The 25888-nt window shown below is 34.7% G+C and overlaps 2 protein-coding genes across 3 annotated transcripts in view; both read right to left on the reverse strand.

Moving 5' to 3' along the window:
• The window catches only part of MISO1 (mitochondrial inner membrane subdomain organizer 1), an 18907-nt gene extending 13827 nt beyond the window's left edge, over nucleotides 1-5080 (reverse strand). Inside the window, exons 1-2 of the mRNA XM_007457644.1 lie at nucleotides 4953-5080; nucleotides 3074-3133 (exon numbers count right to left, since the gene is read on the reverse strand). Coding sequence (XP_007457706.1) covers nucleotides 3074-3133; nucleotides 4953-5066 — 174 coding nt within the window. The 5' untranslated portion in view covers nucleotides 5067-5080. The remainder of the gene's footprint in view (nucleotides 1-3073; nucleotides 3134-4952) is intronic.
• A 10133-nt stretch (nucleotides 5081-15213) lies between these two features.
• Nucleotides 15214-25888, reverse strand: part of SLC33A1 (solute carrier family 33 member 1) — a 23827-nt gene continuing 13152 nt past the window's right edge. Inside the window, exons 3-8 of one of the 2 annotated variants that reach the window (XM_007457646.1) lie at nucleotides 25002-25192; nucleotides 20891-21075; nucleotides 20499-20616; nucleotides 17839-18054; nucleotides 16954-17149; nucleotides 15214-15484 (exon numbers count right to left, since the gene is read on the reverse strand). In XM_007457646.1, coding sequence (XP_007457708.1) covers nucleotides 16982-17149; nucleotides 17839-18054; nucleotides 20499-20616; nucleotides 20891-21075; nucleotides 25002-25192 — 878 coding nt within the window. In that variant the 3' untranslated portion in view covers nucleotides 15214-15484; nucleotides 16954-16981. Of the gene's footprint in view, nucleotides 15485-16109; nucleotides 17150-17838; nucleotides 18055-20498; nucleotides 20617-20890; nucleotides 21076-25001; nucleotides 25193-25888 lie in introns of those variants that run through there. The other variant, XM_007457645.1, reaches the window with a different exon arrangement.

Raw genomic sequence — 25888 nt, forward strand, 5'->3', positions numbered from 1 at the left:
GGCGGACTCTCAACCACTGCACCACCAGGGAAGCCCGTCACACTCTGCTTTTAATATTACCAAAGTGAAGTACTGAACTATATACTAAACATAACGAAAAACTTACAATGATCTCTAATTGATTCATGTGTTTTTTTAAGGGCTAACAAGAGAAATGATCCCTCAGCACTATTTTCCCCTTAACTCTTAATCAGATAATTTAATATTTTGGCAATTTTGGAAACTTCAAAATACAGATATGTCATGGAATGTAGAGATATAAGAAAATGAAAAAAGTAGAACGAAAAGAACTAAAGTTTCAAAAGCTCCATTCTAGAAGAATATACATAGGCTAAAAATGAATGACTTACAAAATCATGGAGGTGTTATAAGAAAGAGCCTATTAAATATAAGGTTAAAAATGAGTTCAAGCCCCCCTACCCCAAAAAAGACAGCCACTTCAATAAATGGTGTTGGGAAAACCGGACAGCTACACGTCAAAGAATGAAACTGGACTACACTCCATGCACAAAAATAAATTCAAAATGGATTAAAGACTTAAATGTAAGGCCTGAAACCATAAACCTTCTAGAATAAAACACAGGCAGTATGCTCTTTGCCATCAGTCTTATTAGTAGTTTTTTGGATATGCCTCCTCAGGCAAAGGAAACAAAAGTGAAAATAAACAAATGGCACATCAAACTAAAAAGCTTTTGCACAGTGAAGGAAACTGTCAACAAAACAAATAGGCAGCCTACTGAATGCGAGAAGATATTTACAAATGATATATCCAATAAGAGCTTAATTTCCAAAATATACACAGAAGTTATACAATTCAGCATCAAAAAATCAAACAACCCAATTAAAATATGGGCAGAAGACCTAAAGATACATTTTTCCAAAGAAGGTATACAGATGGTCAACAGGCACACAAAAAGATGCTCAACATCACTGATCATCAGGGAAATGCAAATCAAAAACACAATGAGATGTCACCTCACACTTGTCCGAACGGCTATTATCATAAAGACAACAAATAACAAGTGTTGGTGAGGATGTGGAGAAAAGGGAACCCTCATGAACTGTTGGGAATATAAATTGGTGTTGCCACTATGCAGAACAGTATGGAGGTTCCTCAAAAAATTAAAAATACAACTACCATATGATCGAGCAATTCCACTCCTGGGTATTTGTCCAAAGAAAATGAAAACACTAATTTGAAAAGATATATGTACTCACATGTTCACTGCAGCATCATTTACAGTGGCCAAGATATGGACGCAACCTAAATGCCTATCGATAGATGAATGAATAAAGAAGATGTGGTATGTATATATACAATGGAATATTACTCAGCCATAAAAAAGAATGGAATTTTGCCACTTGCAACAACATGGATGGACCTAGAGGGTATTATGCTAAATGAATAAGTCAGACAGAGAAAGACAAATACTGTATGATTTCACTTATACGTGGACTCTGAAAAATAAATGAACAAATGCAACAAAACAGAAACACAGTCATACACACAGAGAACAAACAGGTGGTTGCCAGAGGGGAGGGGAGTGAGGGAAGGAAAGAAATAGGTAAGGGAGATAGGACTAGGAGATAAACTTCTAGTTACAAAATAAATGAGTCACAGGTATGACGTGTACAGCATGGGGAATTTAGTCAGTAATTATGCAATATCTTTGTATGGTGACATGGTAACTAGACTCGTGGTGATCATTTTGAAATGTATTGAAATATCAAATCACTACATTGTGTAACAGGAAGTAACAGTGTTGTAGGTCAATTTTACTTCAAAAACAAACTCATAGAAAAAGAGATCAGATTTGTGGTTAGGAGAGGTGGGGTAGGGGAAGGGGGAACTTGGAAGGTACAAACTTCTAGTTATAAGATAAATAAGTACTAGGGATGTAATGTTCAACATGATTAATATAATGAACACTGCTGTAAGTTATCTATGAAAGTGGTTGAGAGACCACTTCCAGGACACCTGGTTTTCCTGATTTTCCTCCTCCTCCCTGTTTGTTCCTTCCTAGTCTTTGCTGACCTCCTTTTCAGGCCCAAAATTCTAAATGTTAGAGAGGCCCCCAGGTCTCAGTTCTAGGGCTTCTTCAGGAGCTTTTCTGACTGGCTCCAAGAAATTCTAAGACTTCTCATCACAAGGAAAAAAATTTTTTTTCTATTTATTTAATTTCATATCTATATGAGATGATGGATGTTCACTAAATTTACTGTGGTGATCATTTCATGAGGTATGTAAGTCAAATCATTATGCTGTACATCTTAAACTTACACTTTCACTGTATGTCAATTACCTCTCAGTTTAAAAAGATGAGTGCAAGGCACTAAAACAAAAAGAAGGGAAAAGAGACAAAAGTTTTGAAATTGGTGTCTGGGTGAAAAGGCAACAGTTGGAAAAGATATAGTATGATAAAGTAATGGGGTGTAGTCAATGATAATACAAAATAATATAGAGATAAGTGTAGGAAATCAATATATATAGAAGCAATATATCCATCGCAGTTGGATGACACATGACACTGACACTGAACATGTCACTGAAATTACATCCTATGATAATAATAAAGTGTATTAAAAAAATACTTGTAAATCTTGAATTATCAAATGGATTTCCACAATGTCTATGATTAATACATTATTGAAAGGGCAAAAAAATACACTAAATGAAAGCATAAATTATTTAGTTCTAAGGGACATAATTCAACAGCGATTTAAATTTAATACCACCACAGGAAACACTTTTGACTGTTTTCAACATGTGAAATGCAAATTTAGTGGTTACACCATTCTAGTAAATTAAATCCTTTTCAGATTCCTTTTTAAGCAGGAAGAAAAATGATTATGGAAATACAGGCTGTGCAATTACTTTCCATAAAATCCTGTGGATGTGTTACTTTTAAACCAACATCTTAAAATATGTTCATTGTTCTAAAATACTATTTAAAAGCTTCTAATATGAATAACAAAATGATACACTGCTTGAGATATCATCTTTCTTATCTGAAGTGAGAAAAATTAACTGTCTGGTGCTTATCATAATGTCTTCTTCATTTTTTTAACTTACCACTCGAACACTTCTTAGAAGTAACATTACTCCAGCTATGGCCATTACGGTGCTGATGTTCTTCAAAAAGAGATTTAATGATTAATCCTAATTATTATTCACAATAGTGAAAGTACTAATTAGAAGGCAGAAAAAAAAATCCTCTCTGTACCTAACTGCCCAAATAAGGCATATCCTTCAACTAAAGGTCCACTTCTTCCAAAAAAACTAACTGCCCACCCGCCCATTAATCTTCCCCTTTTTCTCCAACCAAACTGGCACACACAGTAATTATATACATAATATGGTACTGCTCTCTATTGATTGTATTGCTTTAACCATGAGTTCCCTGAATGCATGAATTAGTCTAATACTTCTTCTGCAAGGCCCACAGGAACTCCATAACCCTGAGTCTGCAGACAGAATTTAAGTATCTGGTAGAAAACTTTATCACCAAAACCTTAAAATATAGCACTTGGGAAATACATGTTGCAAACAGTTGGGAAAAACTTAGCGATGCCTTTAAAGTGCTACGTTTAAACTGAAACAGACCTAAAGGAGTTTAATTAATTAATAAGGATCCTATAATTCCCTCAACAGTGGTAATCTAACATGCTTTCCTTCAATAAATACAACTAAGCATATAAGAGATGAAGTTGAAAATATACACAAGGGTACATTCTGTGATTGGATTATTTGGAATGAACTATCCATGTGCTTGCTAACTTAACACTGTTTCCTCCCCAGTGCTGATGAAGTTATTTTTTAATTTGTAATAACCAATGCATCTCTTCCTGCTTAACTGGAAGAACCAAGGCCTTGTCAATTAACATATATGTGTGTGTATATTCACATATATATATTGCATTAATGCTACAAATATTTATCTAGCACTTACTAAGTGGTATTTACTACTCTAAGGACTGAGCTGCACTAGTGAGTGAAAACAGACATGTGCTGCTTGGCTGCAAAGTATTTGCAAAGCTGATGATCCTACTCAACTTCCCAGCAGAATTCAACAGTTAATCATTCCATCTGAAAACATACTCTTCACTTGGCTTCCAGGACACCTGGTTTTCCTGATTTTCCTCCTCCTCCCTGTCTGTTCCTTCCTAGTCTTTGCTGACCTCCTTTTCAGGCCCGAAATTCTAAATGTTAGAGAGGCCCCCAGGTCTCAGTTCTAGGGCTTCTTCAGGAGCTTTTCTGACTGGCTCCAAGACATCATCCAAGCTTTAAATACTACTCAAGGTTTATGCAGCCCATTCCCAAAGTTATATGCCCAGTTCTGACTTCCATTCAATACATGACTCCTGTCTCCAGTTGCCTAGAACATCTACAGCTACGTTTAGAAGTCTAATGACCATCTTCAAGTTCACACATCTCCATTTAGAGGTCTCATAGACATCCTCAAGTTCACACGTGCAAAAGGCTCCCTAGATTTCCCTAACAATTCATTTATCCCAACTCCTCTATATCAGCAATTTCCAACACCATTCACGAAGCAGGCAGCCCCCTTTATTCCTCTCTTTGTTAGAAAGAAAGAAATCACCACAATCCTCTCTTGTCTAATCGCGAAAATGCAGCCCCCTTCCCTCCCGCCCCCGCCCTTTGTTGTAACTCCAATGGCCTCTCACTGCATTAAAGAAACGAACTCCTCCATTCTCCGCAGGCCTATGGAGTTACGTGCCCTGCTTTGGTCTCTGCCCGGCCCTTCCCAACTGCCCCCGCGGCCCTGCACAGGCTGCCCTGACGGGGCGGCCCTCGAGCTGCTCCCCCGCGGCCTTCCATGCCTCCCCGGCCCGGCGGGTCCGCTGCCCGGGCCTCCCCAGGACGCGTCTCCCTCAGGCTCGCGCCGCGCAGCCCGCGCCCACCACCTGCCCGGCCAGCGGGTCTGCGGTACCCGGACGAGACGCAGGTGGTCGTCTGCCCATTGCGAGATCCACGCCACCACATTGGGCGCCGCTCGGTCCCGGTCCGGCGGCGGGGTGCCGGCGGCCGCGGGCCTCCCCGCCATGTTCCCAGCCTCCCGCGAGCCCGCGCCGCCTCTTTGACCGGGCGACAGGGGGCGCCTCTCTCCGCTAGCGGGCGGACGTGTTCGCGCTCCTCCGGCTGGAGGGGACGCCGTCCGAGCCGAACGCCGGGTCCCCTTCTCCGCAGCCTGGGAGTGGCCGGGGGCAGGCGTCCCAACCCATAATGAGATATCTTCACAGTGACCCCAGCATTTATGCAGGGTTTTCCCACAGCGCAGGAGCTCTCTGTGATACGGAGACAGGAGCTGCAGAATTCCTGGCCATGCTGATGGGAGATGATCACTTTCAACTCGCTTAACTCACATCAGTGTGGGTAGCATGTGCCACACAAGAAAGAAAACTGAAGTAGATTATTCCTTACACCTGCTCCCAAATATAACAAGATGCGTATTTCTTAGAGTTGAATTGTTGCTTCCTAAGCCAAATATCAGATGCTCTAAATCTCTGAACTGTTAATTGATTAAATGTAGGGAGCTGACATATTCCAAAAATCAATACATGGATATTAACTTATTGCGGTAATCATTTTGCAGTATATGCTTATATCAAATCATTATGGTGTACACCTAAAACTAGGAAGTGTTATGTCAATTATATATCAATAAAAAATCAATACAGTTAGTGTATTTTAAAACAAACAAAAATAAGTCACAGTACAGTGCAAATTATATAATATTTATGTAAAAAAAGTGTGTGTCTGAACCATGAAAAGCTGTGCAAGAAACCTGTAACAGGGATTACCCCTGGGAGGAAGGATTTGGGGGTAGGAATGGGAGGGAGGTTTCACTATCTGCCGGCTCTAATAGAACATTTTGCAAAGACAGAAATGTTCTGTATCTGCACTGTCCAGTTTCATAGGTAACAGCCACATGTGGCTATTGTGTGCTTGAGATGTAGCTAGTGCAACTAAGGAATTGAATTTTTAATTTTATTAATTTTGATTAATTTAAATCATCACAACTGGCTACTGGCTACCATATTGGACAGTTTTGTTTTACCGTATGCATATATTCCCTTTAAAAGTCAAAATAGAGTATGCTCTGTTCCTAATAACACATATTATAAGGATTGCTTCAAGGAATGTATTATCTGAGTACCATAGTCAATGCAAAGTAAACACAATAGCTAACACTTAGATCTTGCTTACTATGTGCCAGGCGCTGTCCTAAATACTTTTCATATATTAACACCTTTGATCCTCATAGCAACTTTATGAAGTAGACACTATTACTAATCTCAGTTTTAAAGAGGAAGTATTTACAGAGTGATTAAGCCAGTAGCCAAGGTCACCCAGCCAAAAAGTGGTGAGCTGGGACGTAGTGCTGGGATTCAACTCAGACAATTGGCTCAGTCTGTGCACTTAACAACACTGACTCCCACAAAGGCAATCAGCTAAATCACATAAATCCTTATAAATTTCCAGTGATGGTACAACCCAAATGATATTGGGGAAAATACAAAAAAGATACACTACAACCAAAATCTTTAATCACTATTTCAAGTAAAAACAAAAGTTCTGTATATTAATAGATTTTGAATAGCTTTAGTTAATAAATGAAAAAATAAGATTATGGGCAATTATGTGCCTAATTCTGCTTCCTTTGCTTTTCCAATGTCCTGTATCTCTTAACTCCTTTCTGCTCCCACTCTCACTGTCCTAGTTGAAGATAACTAGTCTGTTCTCCCTACTTTCCATCCAGGCTTTTTTTCTGTACCCCAGATATCAGCCACCTGGGTGTCTCTAAGACTTCCCAAAAGGTGCTTCTCAATAATATTTCAGCATCATCCCACTAACCATTGATGTGAGAAGTAGAGTGCCTGCCCCAGGATTTCTGCAGATTAACCAGCAATTTAACATTCTCCTGGGGTAGCTCCACCAAGGAACCCTGCTCCTTTTACTGCTGGTGACCTCTTAGAACTCACTGGATACGTTGCTTAGGCGAGTAGAGAGGTAGGCAGAAAAAGGCACACTTAGATTCTCTGCCCATCCCTTAATTGCCTACAATACCATAGACACAAAGACTGTGTCTATAATGACTTATTGAGGAAAGTTTGATATTAACTAGGTACAATTAGATTTTAAAAAAATCAACTAGATATTAAAGTGAATTTTCCTAGAATCCAAAGAAAAAGGGGAAAAAAACTGAATGGGACCACTTACAAAACCCCCCCAGTTTCTATCCTTGGCTTCTGAAATCAGGAAATGAGGTAGTAAAACTCTGAAATGTTTGCCTACTGGGGTTATCACTACAGTCCTTAGCTCTTATTACATGTACATGCACTGTTTACTTTCACTTCAGGGCATTAATCTGGCAATTAAGTCTATGTAAGGAATTTCTGGCAGATCATTGCAAATTATATACAGACAAAATCTTTAATATATTAATATATATCCCTAATTTTAGCCTTTGCGGTAGAACCATATTTATTTTGAGCTCTTTTGTTGGCCAAGAACAGAGATTTACTTTGTCTACCCCAAATAAATCAGGAATTCTCTTACTGCGGTTGGTTTGTAGATTATGCAGTGAACAGAGACTGTTGGAAAATGTGACAAGATCATGAAGATAATATGGATTTTATCACTTAGGGGAAGCAATTTACTCTAAAGAAGAGTTCATAATTTCTGATTGCATTTTGGAAGAACACTATAATATCTGTAGTGAGGAATATAGACATAGTAGAACTGAGAGTAAGAAGAACCATCAGAAGACTACTGCACAATCCTAGACTGATAAGCACCTCAAAAAATACTATGATATTCACCATGAGGAGTATGAGTTTTGATAACAAAATTCCAACTCATAATTTTTTTTCTTATTTTTATCAGGACTGGAATAATGAAGAGGGTGTACCATTAGATATTTTCACAGTAATAAATGTTAATTTTTAAAAAGAAAACTATGATCTTCATCCTGCCTTCTCCAGAACTTTGTCCTGCAAATTTCCCCCTTTCTCCTTTGCATCCTTAACGGGTTCATTTCCCTGGCTCACTCACTGAACTCAAGAGAATGCTCAAGTCTCAATTCCTTTGGAAAAAAATGTTTGAAACAAGTCCCTATTTACACTCATACTACCATCTTTTGATTAAAACTGCCTTCTCTTTCAAAGTTGCTCCCCCATCCACATTTCCAACATCATCTACACTCAAAAGTTCATGTCCTTGCTTCCTATAGTATCCAACTGTCCTTGCAATTCACCTTCACAATCACTGGAATCCATTTCCTCTTTAATATTACTATTCTAGTTTGGTCTCTGTCTATTCTGAAGGCCTTTAACTGATCTCCCCTCCAATTTCATTTTATTAGAAATTGGCAAAAAAGAAAAGAAAAACATCACTAATAAACCAATGCTTATAGCCTGCAAAATCTTAGCTTTTGCATTCTCCGACTATATATATATACTTTATGGTCCATGTATACATCAATCTCAGTGTGGGCAGTATCTGATTAGCAATTTTAAAAAAATTTGAGGACTGAAAAGAAATGAATTTTTAAAAAACACTCTACTTTTGGTGTGGAGAAAAAGGGACCCTCCTACACTGTTGGTAGGAATGTAAATTGGTGCAGTCACTATGGCGAACAGTAGGCAGGTTCCTTAAAAAACTAAAAATAGAGCTACCATACGATCAAGCAATCCCACTCCTGGGCATATATCCAGAGAAAACCATACTTGGAAAAGATACATGCACCCCAATGTTCACTGCAGCACTATTTACAATAGTCAAGGCATGGAAGCAACCTAAATGTCCATTGACAGATGAATGGATAAAGAAGTTGTGGTTCATATATATATATATATATATATATATATACTGGAATACTACTCAGCCATAAAAAAGAATGAAATAATGTCACTTGTAGTAACATGGATGGACCTAGAAATAATCATACTAAGTGAAGTAAGTCAGACAGAGAAAGACAAATATCACATATCATTTATAAGTGGAATCTAAAAAAGTTATACAAATGAACTTATTTACAAAACAGAAACAGACTCACAGACTTAGAAAATAAACTTATGGTTACCAAAGGGGAAAGGTGGGTTGGAGGGAGGGATAAATTAGGAAGTTGGGATTAACATATACACACTACTATACACAAAATGGATAATCAACAAGGACCTACTATATAGCACAGGGAACTCTACTCAATACTCTGTAATAACCTATATGGGAAAAGAATCTGAAAAATAATAGATATATGTATAACTAAATCACTTTACTGTACACCTGAAACTAACACAACATTGTAAATCAACTATACGCCAACATAAAATAAAAATTTTTTAAAATCTACTTTTTCTTTTATCAGAAGTTATTAACCTAGCAAACAAAAAAGTTCAAAAAACTGTAAAAGTTCAATTTTGAAATGGCTTCACCATTTCTTTTTTCTTTTTAACCCAGAGTTAGTTGTTTCTGCTTTTGTAATAATTTTCATTTCCTGACTTACAGGGTCTGTTTTCTTCACATATAACTTCCAATTTTTGCCTCAGCTCATACCTCACTACTGAACTACTAGATTTACAATTTCCTCTACCCACAGGAGTGGACTTTTTTATTATCACCTTAAGTTGAATTACTTAGATAATTTGCCCCATTTAGGCTAGGAGAAAATATAAAAGGAAACATCTAATCACTTGAGACTGAACTCTGGCTTCTAAGACACAGGTTTTCATAACCCCAGGCCTCTGACCATAACATAACCAAAAAATGTGAACTAAACAGAATTCAGTTTCAAGAAACATCAGCTAATACATGTCTGTTAAGTTATATTTATCCACATTGTACTGAAAGTACACACAGTTTCTGGAGCAGCGACAGATTTAATTATTACTTTTAATAACCACACTGGTTTCCCATACTCTAATTCTCAATTCTTACCTGTGCAGTGACTAATAAGAGCCAGACTGATAACAGCTTATCAGACTGATAACAGCCTACATATACTAGGTTTTGTACTATCGATGAGGAACCTCAAAATATGAATCTGGGGCCCTATATAGGACAGCTGTTATCAATCCTATATGGAAGCCCTCCTCTCTTCCAGAGAAGGAAAGATAAACCTTACCTCCTTAATTTAAATAAATTCTCCTTGGAAAGGATCCTGTACTCTTATCCTTTGGAATGTAAATATATGTCTTTAGGGGCAAGACAAGACTTGTGTCTCCAGATTTACAGCCCAGAGATGTCTCCATGGTCTCCAGTCTCATACTCTCTTGAACTGTGCATAACAGAGATGTGAACATCTGTGTTATGCACTGAATTGTGTTTTTCCAAAATTCTTATGTTGAAGCCCTAACTTCCAATATGACTGCATTTAGAGATAGGACCTTTACAGAGGTAAATAAGGTTAAGTGAAGTCATAAGGGTGGGTGCCTTATTCAATAGAACTGGTGTCCTTATAAGAGGAAGAGACACCTCGGATGTGCACGCACAGAGGAAAGCTCATGTGAAGACAGAAAGAAGGTGGCAGTTTCCAAAACAAGGAGAGACCTCAAGAGAAACCAAACCTACTGCCACCTTGATCTTGGACTTCCAGCCTCCATAACTGTGAGAAAATCATTTCCATTGTTTAAGCCTGTAGTCTGTAGTATTTTGTTATGGCAGCCCTAGCAAACTAATGTATACTCAGGATGTTTTTTCACTATCTATTCAGTTACAATTTAACTTTGAAGGCTTCTCTTTGAGCCCAGATTCCAAGTCTGAGTAAAATTTGCTCAGAAAGCTCTAACTCTGCAGAAACAAAATATTTTATCTATAGGCCCAAATTGTCCTTTAAAGAAATTTTCAAAACTGTAACTACTGAAGAAGCCATATCCAAACACAAATGTTTGGATAAGGGAAATTCTTTATAATCCCAAACTATCCATATATCATTTCCTCTTGAAAGAGAAATGTTGTGCCTCCACCTGTTCTCCATTTTGCCCAGGTTACTAATAGTACAACCAATAATTCAGGCTGACTTCATAAAAACAGACAAAAGATTTGGTGGAAAGCATACATCTCTTGAAATTATTGTATTTGTTTTTAATTATATAATGTCAAACTAGTATAATCTTGATATGAATGATTTGAAGGTAAACTTGGTTATTATGTAATAAAAATGAAAATAAGAATCTTTCATTAATGTTTTATTTTTTTAGAGATTAATTGTTAAGTAATCATTTTGAGCATTTAAATAATCCATTATATAAAAATCTGGAGAATTTTAAATATACTCTAAATATTTAAATACTGCATAAATATCAAGCTTTAACACACATCTTTTAATAAATTAGCCAAATAAACATTTCACATATACTAATGCTAAACTATTAAAGCTAATGCTAGATCTTCCAAAAATGATAATAGAAATGATTTTGGACTGTGCATTTTTAATTCAAAACTGGACACAGGTACAATGATTACATAAAAACCTCAACAATGACAGCTTTCAACACTAAGTATTTTTTTCAATTTTACACTAATCTTTGCAAAGGCTCTATCTGAGGACAACAATAGATATAGACTCACCAATAAAACTTGACAGTGGTAATCTATCAATTTATCAGATATGCCAAACTAACTTTTTAAATTAATCAAATTCACAATTTTATATTTTCCTAATTGTATAGTTGCATGTGATAAAAAAATTTCAATTTCATTAACTATAAGGCTATAAAAAATAAACTTTTCCCAACATTTAAAGTCATTTTGGGGACTTCCCTGGCAGTCCATTGGTTAAGACTCCACACTCCCAATGCACGGGGTTACGGGTTTGATCCCTGGTCAGGGAATTAAGAATTACTGCATGCCACACAGCATGGCCAAAAAAAAAAAAAAAAAAAAAAAAAGATAAAGTCATTTTGATGAAAATAAGAAGAGTCTTTAATACTCATATTTTATAATATTGACTGATTTAATTGTAACTAAGGTGCTAAATTTTAGATACTTAGGATAACTCCCTAAGAATTATACCAAAACCTTGTTCATTTCAATCACACTATTTACTCACTATTCTTAACACAAAATTGTTATAAAAAGTTATGTATATATTGACAAAAAACTATTAAAATGTAGCAACATTTTTCTCTATGCTTCAAGACTTCTTATAAACTATGCAAATTAATATTGCTGATATTTTAAGATGATCTTTTAAACTATACCCCTCAACATTTTTTTAAAAAAGGAACAGTGATTAATCATACAATTTTCATCCTGCTATATAAAACTATTTTCTCCTACAAAATGTCTGCCCCCCAAGGTAAAAAACAAACAAAACAAGAAACAAACAGACCTCCTTAAAAGCAGTCTTTATAATCCAACAGTCAAAGTTTCTCTTAGCTTAAGGGAGAGGACATGAGTCCTGTACATTAACTATTCTGCCCTGATACAGGACTTGCTTCTACCAAAACAGAATTCTAGGAAGGAATATTAGCTCTCTATGGCCATTTTACCTTGCTAACAATTTAGAGGACTAAAATGAAGACTCTAATAGTAGTTTTGACAGGTAGGAAATGTAAAGGCTCTCCATCCCAAACTAAATAGTGATTACATTAAAAAAATTGGCACTGTCAGGTCTTCCCTGCTGGTGCAGTGGTTGAGAGTCCGCCTGCCAATGCAGGGGACACGGGTTCGTGCCCCGGTCCGGGAGGATCCCACATGCCGCAGAGCGGCTGGGCCTGTGAGCCATGGCCGCTGAGCCTGCGCGCCTGGAGCCTGAGCTCCGCTAAGGGAGAGGCCACAGCAGTGAGAGGCCCGCGTACCGCAAAAAAAAAAAAAAAAAAAAAAAAAAAAAAAATTGGCACTGTCAAATCAGGCAGAGATTAAACTGAAGTGGAAAAGTACCTATTATAGATACTTTAAATCTTCTAAGAGAAAATCAAATAATTACGCCTTACCACCTACCAAAGACATTGGTTAAAAAAAAAAAAAGTTACAAGGCGCTATATTGCCTTCCCTTCTGTAACTAAAATGGCTGTCAAATATATTAATCCTATTTATTATGAAATTATTTTTTAAATTTATTCTTTCTTTAATACTAAAGTAAAATACATTTTGGAAATCTGCATGGAATGTTCCCAACAGGTTGGTTCTTTATTTTTAGCAGGGTCTGAGTTATATAGTTTTACTCATTATTTCAAATACATGAAAAGACATCATCCCCCAAAATACAAAAACAAATCTGGTCTTGTGTTAAATTAAATAATGATCTCAACCATTTAATATAAAACAACATACTTTTTTGGGGGGTATGTTAACAAGGCAAAATAGAAGTTGTTTATAGGAGGAAAAGGATTTAATGACTAAGATATGTCTTTTGTGGAATACCATTCACCCTTATGTCCCTCTTTCACCAGTAATGTCTTATCTGCTCTAATCCCTTCAAGATTCAAGTTCAGTACTACAAACGCAGAGATTTTCTAGTTTTCAGCATAAATTTTTCTTTTAACATTGCTTTCAGAATGCTTTAAACAATTAGTTTTACAACTATTATCTCAAATATATGTTTAAAATTCACAGTACAGCCCATATTCAATAAGGCCATAGCTTTTACATCTTTTTGGATCACAGACCATTTAATATTTTAATAAGAACTCTCTCCAGAAAAATTAAAAATTACATATCCAGAGTTTTGCAAGTAGTACAGGGGTTTCAAGGCTCCACTGACAACTGTTTAGTATAAAAACCCTTGTCTGAAAAGGATGAAATCAAACAATAGGTTTAGATTTCAAAGGTTTAATTTTTTTTGCGGGGGGGGGGGCCGTGCTGCGCAGCTTACAGGATACTAGTTCCCCAACCAGGGATTGAACCCAGGCCCTCCGCAGTGAAAGCGCAGAGTTCTAACCACTGGACCACCAGGGAATTCTCTCAAAGGTTTAATATTTTTAAAAATAGAGAATTAGGGACTTCCCTGCCAGTCCAGTGGTTAAGACTTTGAGCTCCCACTGTAGGGGAGCTCCCTACAGCTCCCACTATAGTTCCCACTGTCCCTGGTCAGGGAACTAAGATCCCACATGCTGTGCTGCATGGCCAAAAAAATTAATTAAAAAAATTTTTTTTAATAAAAATAAAAAATAGAGAAATCTATTTCAGGTGTTGACCAAATTTTTTATGATTGATCAGGCAAAATTAAAATATTTACAAAGGAGTACCACGCAGCTTGCGGGATCTTCCCCGACCAGGGATTGAACCCAGGCGACCACTGTGAAAGCCCAGAATCCTAACCACTAGGCAACCAGGGAAGTCCAAGGAGGGAGTTTTTAGTTTTAGTCTCAGCTAATCTTAGCTAATCTTATAAGAGCTTTTCAAACTCATCTTTTGATTTAAATGGGTTGCAACCAATGTGCAAATGGAAATACTGATATAAAGAGATGTATATATATATATATATATATATATTTATAAACATATATATGTATTTATATTCAATATTAGCCAGTAAATATATAATTCATTAACTGGAGGAGTTAATGTTCATACTTGAGGGTAGAGTTTATCAGGATCTGTCAGTAAGGAAAAACACACACAAAAATAGGCAGTGTTTTCTAGCAGATTTACAACAAACAGATCCTCACATTCAGGTAGATCATTTATAAGATGCCATCAGTGATCAGTGTATGCAACATTGATATTAACAAGTCATTTTTTTGGCAAACCTTACAAGCATGTATCCAAATAACCAAATGACTACAATTCAAAGCAAGTGTTCATTTCTAGAGCAAGTGTAATTAATGGAATGGCTTTCACCTTACCGTTAAGGCTTAAAATACATTTTAAAACTTCAAGTCATCAATGATTTATAAACTTAAAGTACGTTTGAAAGTATGTATAATTTTAATAATATGGGGAAAAGATAAAGGTAATTATGGCAATGTGAGCTTCTTAATCCAAAAGTTAAAAATCAAAATACAGGGCTGCCCTGGTGGCACAGTGGTTGAGAGTCCGCCTGCCGACACAGGGGACACGGGTTCGTGCCCCGGTCCGGGAAGATCCCACGTGCCGCGGAGCGGCTGGGCCCATGAGCCATGGCCGCTGAGCCTGCGCGTCCGGAGCCTGTGCTCCGCAACAGGAGAGGCCACAACAGTGAGAGGCCCGCGTACCGCAAAAAAAAAAAAAAATTAAAATACATTTCACATATGAGAGTTAGTAGGTTTTCTTTATTCATGTAAATATTTTGATTATAATACATGACAAAGGACAACACACGTGACAAAGTACTGTAGTCTATGGTTTGGTGTGTCTCTAGGACGATTTTCCAGGTGATTCTTCAGGATCTGACAGCGATGCCCAACACAGGCTTTCCAATGGCAATGCATGAGTTCTAGAAGCCACTGCCTCTATCTTTCTTCAGATGCTGAGTGCCATTTTCTCCCACCCATTTTATCCTCCATTACTTATAAAAACCCCACTCTAAAATTCAACCTATGTTATAAAATTAACAAAATCAAACATTAGTAAGTATTTTCCCACAAAGATAATAATTATTAAATAAGAGTCAACTGATATGGGGACATATGTATAACTGATTCACTTTTGTTATAAAGCAGAAACTAATACACCATTGTAAAGCAATTATACTCCAATAAAGATGTTAAAAAAAAATAAATAAGAGTCAACTTAATATCTCTTTTTCTCTAACTTTTGAAGGCTTTATGTAATCTCTAAAGAGTCCGAGTACCATACAACACAAAATATGCAAAGAACCTTATTACCAGGTACACATAATATGTTGGAAATTGCTAAAGTACTCAAAAGCTTAATTCTCCTGGGATAGCAATTCTCCACTAGAAACTACAGTTTACAAACAGAAGGTTGTGTTTTAATAAGAGGAAACATAGTACCTGATTCCGTATAATTGTGAGAGCTTTTCTCATTAGTACAGTGCTTAATTAAGAAATCTTTTTCCAACACATTATTTGTCAAAGGCACAAAACGTCTTTGTCTCTCTCTTCAAAACAGTTTCTAAAATTACACTATTATTCATTTAAATTTTTCTTAATCAGTAAGTTTTACTGTTTTTCTCTCAATAATAAAAAGAAAACTACTTGAAGAAAAACGTTTAATTTTTATTTTCAAAACTTTGCCATGAACATACATACAACATTAAATTTGAACTACTTGTGAGCTGTCCATGTGCCATGAAGCACTTATGACAAAAAACCATATGTAGGCTTTATGGTAAAATTAACAAGGAATCAAAATATCTTCCAAAAGGGGGAAGGGGGAGGGGAACCAATAAAAGTCATAGCTTTCATTTTATAAAAAATAGTTTGAATAATTTTCCTATAAGTCTTTATTGCTTACAAAAGCAGGAAATACATTTAAAATAGTCTTTTTAACACAGATTCATTAGCACAATGTGGTTATGGTCAGAACAATTAAAACTAAAATGGTTTTTCAGTAGTTTATATTCTCTTCTCAACAAATTCCACAAAAAATTTAACCAATTTACAATTCAAAATAAGATTTAACTGCCAACAAGGCCAAACTAGTTGTAGTTAGTACCTGAATATCAAGCTCTGTTCCATTTAATATATTTTACCAAACATTTTAATATAGCTCAATGATAGGTACTGATAACAATACTTGACTTCATGGTTGCCACCCATGACTACTGCATTGCAGCTTAAAACATGTTTTGGTCAGTAAATTAAAAAGACATAAATCAAATAACAAGATCAGAAAAGTTGTTTTAGTACCAATTTCCTGACCTTAAGTAAACTTTAAATACATTGACAAGGCAAGGAAAAGTATATTTAAATATACAGAGAGGTCTCTATATTTTTAACCATTTGACATTTTATATTAATAATTTCCTGTTTAAAATAATATTTTATACTCCTGTACACTGATTATCATAACTCTCTGAGTTAAAACTAAACTAGAGTTACCTTTCTAGAATGTCCAGTAGTGAATGCATTACTTGCTTCTTTTGCACTTCCATGAAGATGGTCCTTCATCCTGTAACTTTTTAAGTTTTGGACCAAGACAGAACCACCAACCAAATCCAATAAAAACACAAATAATGGACTCCACATAATAACCATCCAGTGCTGTAACACATGAGCCACCGAGTTTTTTGCAAAGCTGTAAAAATAAAATTATAATATCAATAAATACTCCACAATTTCAAAATGGAAGTATTCAGCAATTTACATGTTTCTACTTTGTTATTTAAAGGATTAATCAAAATATACTTTTGTTAAAACATTTCATTCACTCCAAGTGACAAAACAAGTTACTGCATCTTAATCTCTCTAATGCTACTAACAGTATTAAAAACAATTTTCAGCTCTTGCTGTAAACAATATTCATTTTCAAGATACAGCTTTTCATATTTGGAAATGTGAGGAAATTTCCAAGGAATTTACTCTAGAAGTGGGTTATTGTTACTTTGAAATAATTTATCAACAAACTACTAACCATTCAGTTTTACCACCACTTGTTATATGAATAGCCCATGGAACTTTCCTTCTTATATCATTATATACCTTAGCTATTAATCATGCATTTATTAAATGCCTAGTGTATAAGGACAATGGTACATAAGGTGAAGGAGAGAGCGACTGCTCCTCCCTTGCTGAGAAGCAACTTCAAGTGAGCTTCACTTACTGATGTGAGTGTGTTTATACCCTCAGTTATGATGGGAAAGAAAAAACTATTAGAAACTATGGGCAGATACGATTTTAAAAAGATGTAGTACTTCTAGAGGCAAAAACGAGGAAATTAATATCTTAATATTACCTTAATATTATCTAAAATTGCAACATACTTACCTCAACAGCATCATGTGTTCGGCAATTCTGGTTTGATGCTCCTACACCCTCTTTCACTGTGAGGGGATCTACCAGCCAAAGAGCTACCGTAGAAGGCCAGTTTCCTCCCAGGTTGGACACAGTATTTAAAAGGGTCATATATGTTCCGCCAATAAGTGGATCACTAACCTTCGCATTGAAAGCCATTATGGAAACATACATGCTATACAATGTAACCTACAGGGAAAATGTAAAACATCTTCAGTACAATTAGACTTTAAAAAGCTATGGTCTAAATTAAGAACATTGAAAACATAAACCAGAAAATTAATTTTCATGACTCTTATTCAACTCAATCAACAAACATTTATTGAGCACCTACTACAAGCCAGGCTTTAACGTCTGGTCATGGCAATACAAAGATGAATAAGACACAGTCCCTCTGTGCCCTTGAAGAATTTATTCTAAGCTTGGGAAAATAGGGAATAAGTAATTATGATGAAATGTGGTAAGTACTGAAAAAAGAAGTACACACATTGTGCTATCAGAGCCTAAATATATGGGAGATTAATTTTATCACAAGTAGTCAAGGAAGGCTCAACTGAGAATGACAGATGACGTAGTATTGAAAGATCCATATAGTAATAAGCAAAACACTATATTTATACTATACCTAAATATATTATATGTGTGTATAGTATATATGTATTATACATATAAGCACTCAAATATTCAAAGGGAATATGAATATATAATTATATGTATATAATTTTCTTATATATAATTCAAAATTTATGTGACAAACTAAAGAGAAAAATCTCCTTGAGAGGCAAGAATTAACCCTTCATTTAGGAACATGAAAACAACCCATGTTTCTAAAACAGAATTCCTTTGAATGCTGTTCCATGGGATGTTCATAGAAAAAGGAGTTCCAAAGTCAAATAAGACTGAGAAACACTAAGTTACACAAAATTAGACTGTAGGCCTCCTGAAAGCCTTTAGAATATAAACTTAAGGGCAGGGATTCTGGCATGATTTATTCACTGTTTTATTTTAGTACTTACAATGGTTCCTGGCATGGAATAGGTGTATTCACTTAATATTTGCTGAAGGAATGATTAAGATGTTACATAAAGAGGGGTTATGTCATATGTCATTTCTCAAATTTACTTGGCCTTGTAATTTTGTTACCACAAAGCATCTGGTTTTCTGAGTTTCGATGACTACACTTTGGAAAATTCTCTAATGAAATCCAAAGCCAAACAAATGATTTTTGGACAACTACATCATATTTTTCTTTACTTACTCAAGAAGTGAAGCATTACTAAGCTAAACTACTTCTCTTAGCTTCAATTTGGCACCTAGCATTAACTATGTGCAAAACAGAAAAAAAATATTTGACACCTTAGCCTTAATGTTTTTACATACAGCTAGTCAGACATGATCCACTACGGAATTCTCCTAAATGATATAAATGTATGCAAAAAATTACTGAGGTTAACTGGTAGTCATATTTTTAGGCTTCAGTTAAAAACAGTGAGGAGTTGGTAAATATAATTTTCAAAGAGTTTAAACTAGGTACTATAGAAAAATCCAAAGTGAATCTGAAACACACATTAGCAATAACTGCAACTGAGTGCCAAAGGTTACTACTGGGCATCTGCCATTTATTTGAACCATTTATTCCCAGGGAAAGAAAAACCCATTCTGCAACAGCAGCTTGGGTGAGACTATGGAAAAGTGGAGATCAGTTCTTTTGGAGATTACAAACATTTAATAAAGGAAAAAAAGCAGATTAACACCCAGCTTCCAAAACCACAAAGAGTAAGTCATAATTTTTAATACAGGGAATTCCCTGGTGGTCCAGTGGTTAAGACTCCATGCTTTCCTGCCAAGGGCCTGCGTTCAATCCCAGGTCAGGGAGGGAAGAAAGAAAGGAAAGGAAGGAAAGAGAGAGAAAGAGAAAGAGAAAGAAAAGAAAGAAAGAAAGAAAGGAAGGAAGGCAGGCAGAAAGAAAGAGAGAGAAAGAAAGAAAGGAAGAAAGAAAGGAAGAAAGAAAAGAAAGAAAGAAAGAAAGAAAGAAAGAGAGGGAGAGAGAGAGAGAGAAAGAAAGAAAGAAAGAAAGAAAGAAAGAAAGAAAGAAAGAAAGAAAGAAAGAGAAAGAAAGAAAGAAAGAAAGAAAGAAAGAAAGAAAGAAAGAAAGAAAGAAAAATTTAATACAGAATCTAAACCAAAAACCTGGGACGTATAATCTAGAAGCTGTCATTATTTCTCAATACTTTCAGAAAAAAGAAAATATCGGGACTAGAAGAAGGAAAGAATCCCAAATCTAGGGATGAACTGAGGGATACTTAGCAAGGGTAGAATTCTTAACTAACTTTGGAATAAATTCTGAAATGTAACAAATATTTGTTGAATGAACAAAAGAAAAAAGAATGAAGTGAAGGAAGAAGAAACTCCCTTTCTATGAATAAAACTCATTAAAATAAAATCCAAAAAATAAAAATATAAAAAATAAAATCCACAAGGTTTAAAGTTCACTGTCAAATAATTTCTTCAGAAACAGATTCGTGCTTAAATCTTAAAATTTATTATCATCATTTTAAGGCAACTGTAGAAGAACTTCTTCTTTATTTTACATAGGACAGTTTACTTCCTGGGAAAAACCATGGCAAGCTTACCTGATGTAACGCATAACTGAGCAGCACTATAATATAGTAATATATAGGGAATCCCCCTTGATGTTCTACTTTAGGAGTCCACCAGACCAGTAGAGCATATTCTAATCCAAGCAATAATCTATAGAAAAAGAAAGAAAGGTGGAGCTGACCTCCATTTTAGGTTAAAAAACAATAACAAAAACAGAAATCTGTGTGCCTACCATATGAAAGAAGCCTGTATCTAAAACCTGTTAGGAAGTTAAAAAGAGATAAAAGTGCATATAAATGATACTGAAGTTAAAGATGTTTTTCAAGCCTTTTTCCATATACACTCTATACACAAATATTAGTGATACTGATGACCACTCCTCATTTAACCTCTCTTATTTAGTAAGGTTTCATTTCATTTTTACCTGTAGGGCATGGCTTTGTAAAATATGTTTAGTGGCTGGGGACCTGCAGTATATTTGCTGATAATCAGAGGCAATATTATTTGCAAAGGAACCATTGGAACTGCCAATAAGGCTAAATGTTCTTTGGGTACTCCCTCTTCTACCAATTTCAGTCCTGTTACTGCATCTGCTGCTGAAAAACCAATCTGCAATATAAAAACAAAAAAATATTTTAATTTGTGACTTATGAAATATTTTCCTCCAAGCATATGTAAGTAATTTAAGAACCTCAGTCTCATTATTGACCCATGCCAGTTACAAGTAAGTATCATATTATTATATCTGGTACAACAATCAAGTTACGGAGGCACACTTTGCCCTTATGGTCTACTAACAATATGAAGTAAAAACAAGTGAAAATTCAGCACTCTTAGGAACTGTAATTTTAATTACAACTACATTTCCATTTCAAAAAGTTCTATATCTTACAATAAACAGTGTCCAAGTCCAAACCTACTGATTTGTATATTTTAAGTTTAAAAGAAAAGCCTTTGACTCCAAATAAATCTGGTTAAAATGAAGTATCATTGCCACAAACCATACACATTTTTGATGATTTCTGACTGACAACAAAATTTCCAAAAAGTCATCTAGCTTTTCAAAAATAATTCTGAGAAAACATTATATCTAAGAGGTTGAGTTAAATGAGGGGTAAGAAAAGGTATAGTTAGATTAATTCTTAAAAACAGCAAAAACAAATAAGAATGCTAAAAGTAGTGGGTAAAAGTTTGAGGTGAAATGAGATATTTAGATAGTCTCAAAGTATTTCCCCACAAATTAGTTTTTAATTACAAAAGGAAAAATAATAACTGTGCAATGGATTAACAAGGTAATCAAGGTTAACAACAATAATTAATGGATAAAGGGACATGATATGGCTCCTGATATAATTCCCTGAAGATGTCACAGTATTATTTCTGTGATATTTCTGAAATAAATACACAGCACGAACTTAAACATGAAGAAACATTAGACAAACATAAATGGAAGGCCATTCTACAGAATAACTGGTCTGTCTTCTTTAAAAGTGTCCAGGTCACCACATACTACTATGTATAAGATAGATAACCAACAAGGACCTATTATATAGCACAGGGAACTCTACTCAATATTCTGTGATAACCTATATGAGAAAAGAATCTAAAAAAGAATAAATGTATTGTATATGTATAACTGAATCACTCTGCTGTACACCTGAAACAAACATTGTGAATCAACTATATGCCAATAAAATAATAAAATTTTTTTTTAAAAAGTGTCCAGGTCGTGAAGGACAAAGAAAGGCTCATACTAACTAAATGCAATGTGTGATCCTGAACTGGATCCCTGACTAGGAAAAAATAAAGTTATAAAGGCTGCTCTGGGGACAACTGGTGAAATCTGGATATGCACTGTGATTAGAAAATAGTACTATATCAATTGAAATTTCCTAATTTTTTATTAAGTTGTGGCTTTGTAAGAGAAAGTACTTGTTTTTAGGAGATACATACTTAAGATATTTATGGATAAAGGGACATGATATGTACAAACTACTCTCAAATACTTCATAAGAAATATGTAAAATAGCACAATTTACAGAATAAAGAAAGTGGAGCTAAATGTTAAAAATCACAGAATTTAGATAAACATATATGGACATTCTTTCAAGTATACAAGTAAATTTTCAGGAAGTGTGAAAATATACAAATAAAAAAAATTTTTTTAATGATAAATATTACTTTAAATACTTTTAAATACTTTAACTTCTCGGAATGGAGCCAAAGAGCAAATTTCACATAAAAAATTAAAGGTCAGAGATATTTCATTTAAGTCCAGGAAAGAATTTCACTTATACTTAACACATTCTCTTTGTAAACATTAGATATACAAACTGACTTTAACATTTACTCTGTCTTAAAAGTGGTACAGGAGACATTTGTAATACGCATATCTAATAAAAAACTCATATCCAGGATATATAAAAAATAAAACTTCTACAAATTTAATGAGAAGGGTAACTCTGGATATTCAAATGACCAATAATCATACGAGAAGATGCTCAACTTCTTTAGTGATCAGGGAAATGCAAATTATAACTATAATGAGATGCCACTACACACCCAACAGAAAGGCTAAAATTGAAAAGACAATACATGTGGTTTCAAGGCTGTGTAGTGATTAGAACTCCCTTACAGTGCTGGTGGTAGAGAAAATTGGAACAATGACTTTGGAAAACTGTTTGGCAGTATATACTATGCTTTTCTTAATGACCAGCAATTCTACTCCCAGGTATTTACCCATCAGAAATGTTCACCTATATTCCCCAAAAGTAATTTACATGAAAGTTCATAGAAGCACTATTAATAATAGTCCAAAAGTAGAAATAACCTAAACATTTGTTGATAGAATGGATAAATTGTGGCATATTCATACAATGGAATATTATAAGCAATGAGATGAACAAACTATTGCTATAAATAACAATATGGATAAATTATACAAATATGATGTTGAGTGAAAGAGTACAAGAGCTAGACATAAGAATACATACTGGATATTCCATTTATATAAAACTCAAAAGCAGGGAAAACTAATCTATGGTGTTAAAAGTTAGGAGAGATGTTATTTTTGGTGAGGTTTACGCTACAGGGGGAACATGGGATTCTAGACTCTGTATTTCAAGCAACTCTTTATACATTGCTGGTGACAGTATAATTTATTATTAAAATCTTTTAAAAAGCAATTTAACAATCATATTCACTGATCCATTAATTGCTCACTTAAGAATCTATTGGAAGGAAATATTCAGAACACCAAAGAGTTACACACAAAGATATTCACTAGTGCATTTTTATAATTAAAACACATGGCAAATTAAATATACAATAGAAAAATGAGTATATTATGGCAAATTTATATACTGTGACAATTTATAACTATTAAAATGTATATTATAAAATATTATTTAATGATACAGGAATATGGAATAAGACAATAACAAAATAAAAAATTATATACAGTATGATCCAATTCCACTTTTAAAGTATTTGTGTGTATATAAATATATTAATATTAATTCTTAATTATAATTAATGTATTAATTATATATGTCATTTATGTACACACATGTGCATGCACACACATACATACATAGGGGAAAAAAGGAGGCTGGAGGGAAATATACCAAAAATGTTACCAATGGTTATCTCTAAATGATATAATTAGATAATACTATTATCTTCCTTGAAACTTTTAGCATTTCTAAAGTTGACCCTTAAGTTTAAACCTTCCTAACATTTCCTAAAAATGTAACCCTCCTTATCCTTAGAGAGGAGGAAAAACTCAGTACTTCAAAACAATGAGGCTGTAATTTTTACTTTAGGGTTATCAAAAGATAGCTGTGAAAGTGTTTATATTGATAGGTTTAAATATAATATGAAAATCCTATAACTGATTTTATATTTTAGGATATTAATTCTAAATACTAGCAATAGTTCACTATAACAAAATATACTTACCTTTCTTCTAACATAATCTCTTTAAAATGTTTTAGAACTATAAAATTAAGACATCTTAATACAGAAAACATACAGAATTCTTAAAAAGTCACCAAAACCCCCCTTTATTTGATAGTATATTTCCTTCTAACATTTTAAAATAATCCAACTGATTTTTAAATGGACTTCTAATAATCATACATTTCCATATCTTTGTAAATTACATTCTAAGTAAATAATTTTAATACCTTTGACATTAGGTATATACTCATTCTAACAGTAGAGAGCTATTATTTTTTTAAGGTATTCATTTCCATTCCAAACATTAATATGATTCATTTAAAAACTCACATTTATTAGAAGTACTTCAAATTGGCATAATTTTTTTCAAGATCTTAAGACATTTAGCTTATTTTGAAGTTATGTTCGATTTGATATCATCACACCTTTTAAAACACATTTAGTAAACAAAGTATATTAGTTTTTATTGCTAAATTCTAATATTACTGGAAAGGAACTTACGAAAAGGCAACAGAAGTATTCCATGATATTGTTAATTGTAACAGAATGGGGAATTTACTTTATAAATCTCTTACCTTTGCAGTTAGAATCAGAAGGCAAAATGTCAGAACTGCAGGCATTTTTATAATTGCAAAAAGCAGCTTGTAAGTATCTGTGATCCCTTGGGTTTCTTCTTTTCCTACTGATACTTCTTTGTTTTCTTTTTTCAGAAGGGCAACTAAAGTTGTTGTTATCAAAAATACAGTTCCCCAGAAGAAAAGGAAGTCTGAAATTAAAAATGTTTTAAATCTATAATTAACCTTTGAAATAACATGTCTTCATTGATACTAAATGATTCTGTACACAACTTTTCCTCAACTAAAATCTGTTAAAAAAAAAAAATGAACACATAGGGCTTGTCATGTTCAAGGCACAAGATGAGGCACAGCAGATGAATAAGACAGTCATGCCTCTGTTAAACATACATTACAGAGACAGTGATACTTAACAAGGAAAGGGTTTAGTGGGTTGAATGAAATAAAAGTTACCAAACTGTGACACGCAGTGTCATTTTATTCAAGGAAACTGCTTAAGGGCAGGAGATGATTTTCATATCCCATAAGATCCATCTTAAGTCATACTTCTTAAGCACTTAAACCATTTCAGTTCTTTATTAAATTTTGACAACTTAAACAGCAAACAGATGATCATTTACATTTACATTAGATTTTCTGCCTTTTGTTTTTAAACTTTGTTTTTAATCTGTTTAAGAATAACCTTCTCGGGCTTCCCTGGTGGCGCAGTGGTTGAGAGTCCGCCTGCCGATGCAGGGGACGCGGGTTCGTGCCCCGGTCCGGGAGGATCCCACGTGCCGTGGAGCGGATGGGCCCGTGAGCCATGGCAGCTGAGCCTGCGCGTCCGCTCCGCAACGGGAGGGGCCACAGCAGTGAGGGGCCCGCGTACCGCAAAAAAAAAAAAAAAA

This window comes from Lipotes vexillifer, unplaced genomic scaffold (assembly GCF_000442215.2).
Source record: "Lipotes vexillifer unplaced genomic scaffold, Lipotes_vexillifer_v1.1 scaffold897, whole genome shotgun sequence".
NCBI lineage: Eukaryota > Metazoa > Chordata > Mammalia > Artiodactyla > Lipotidae > Lipotes > Lipotes vexillifer.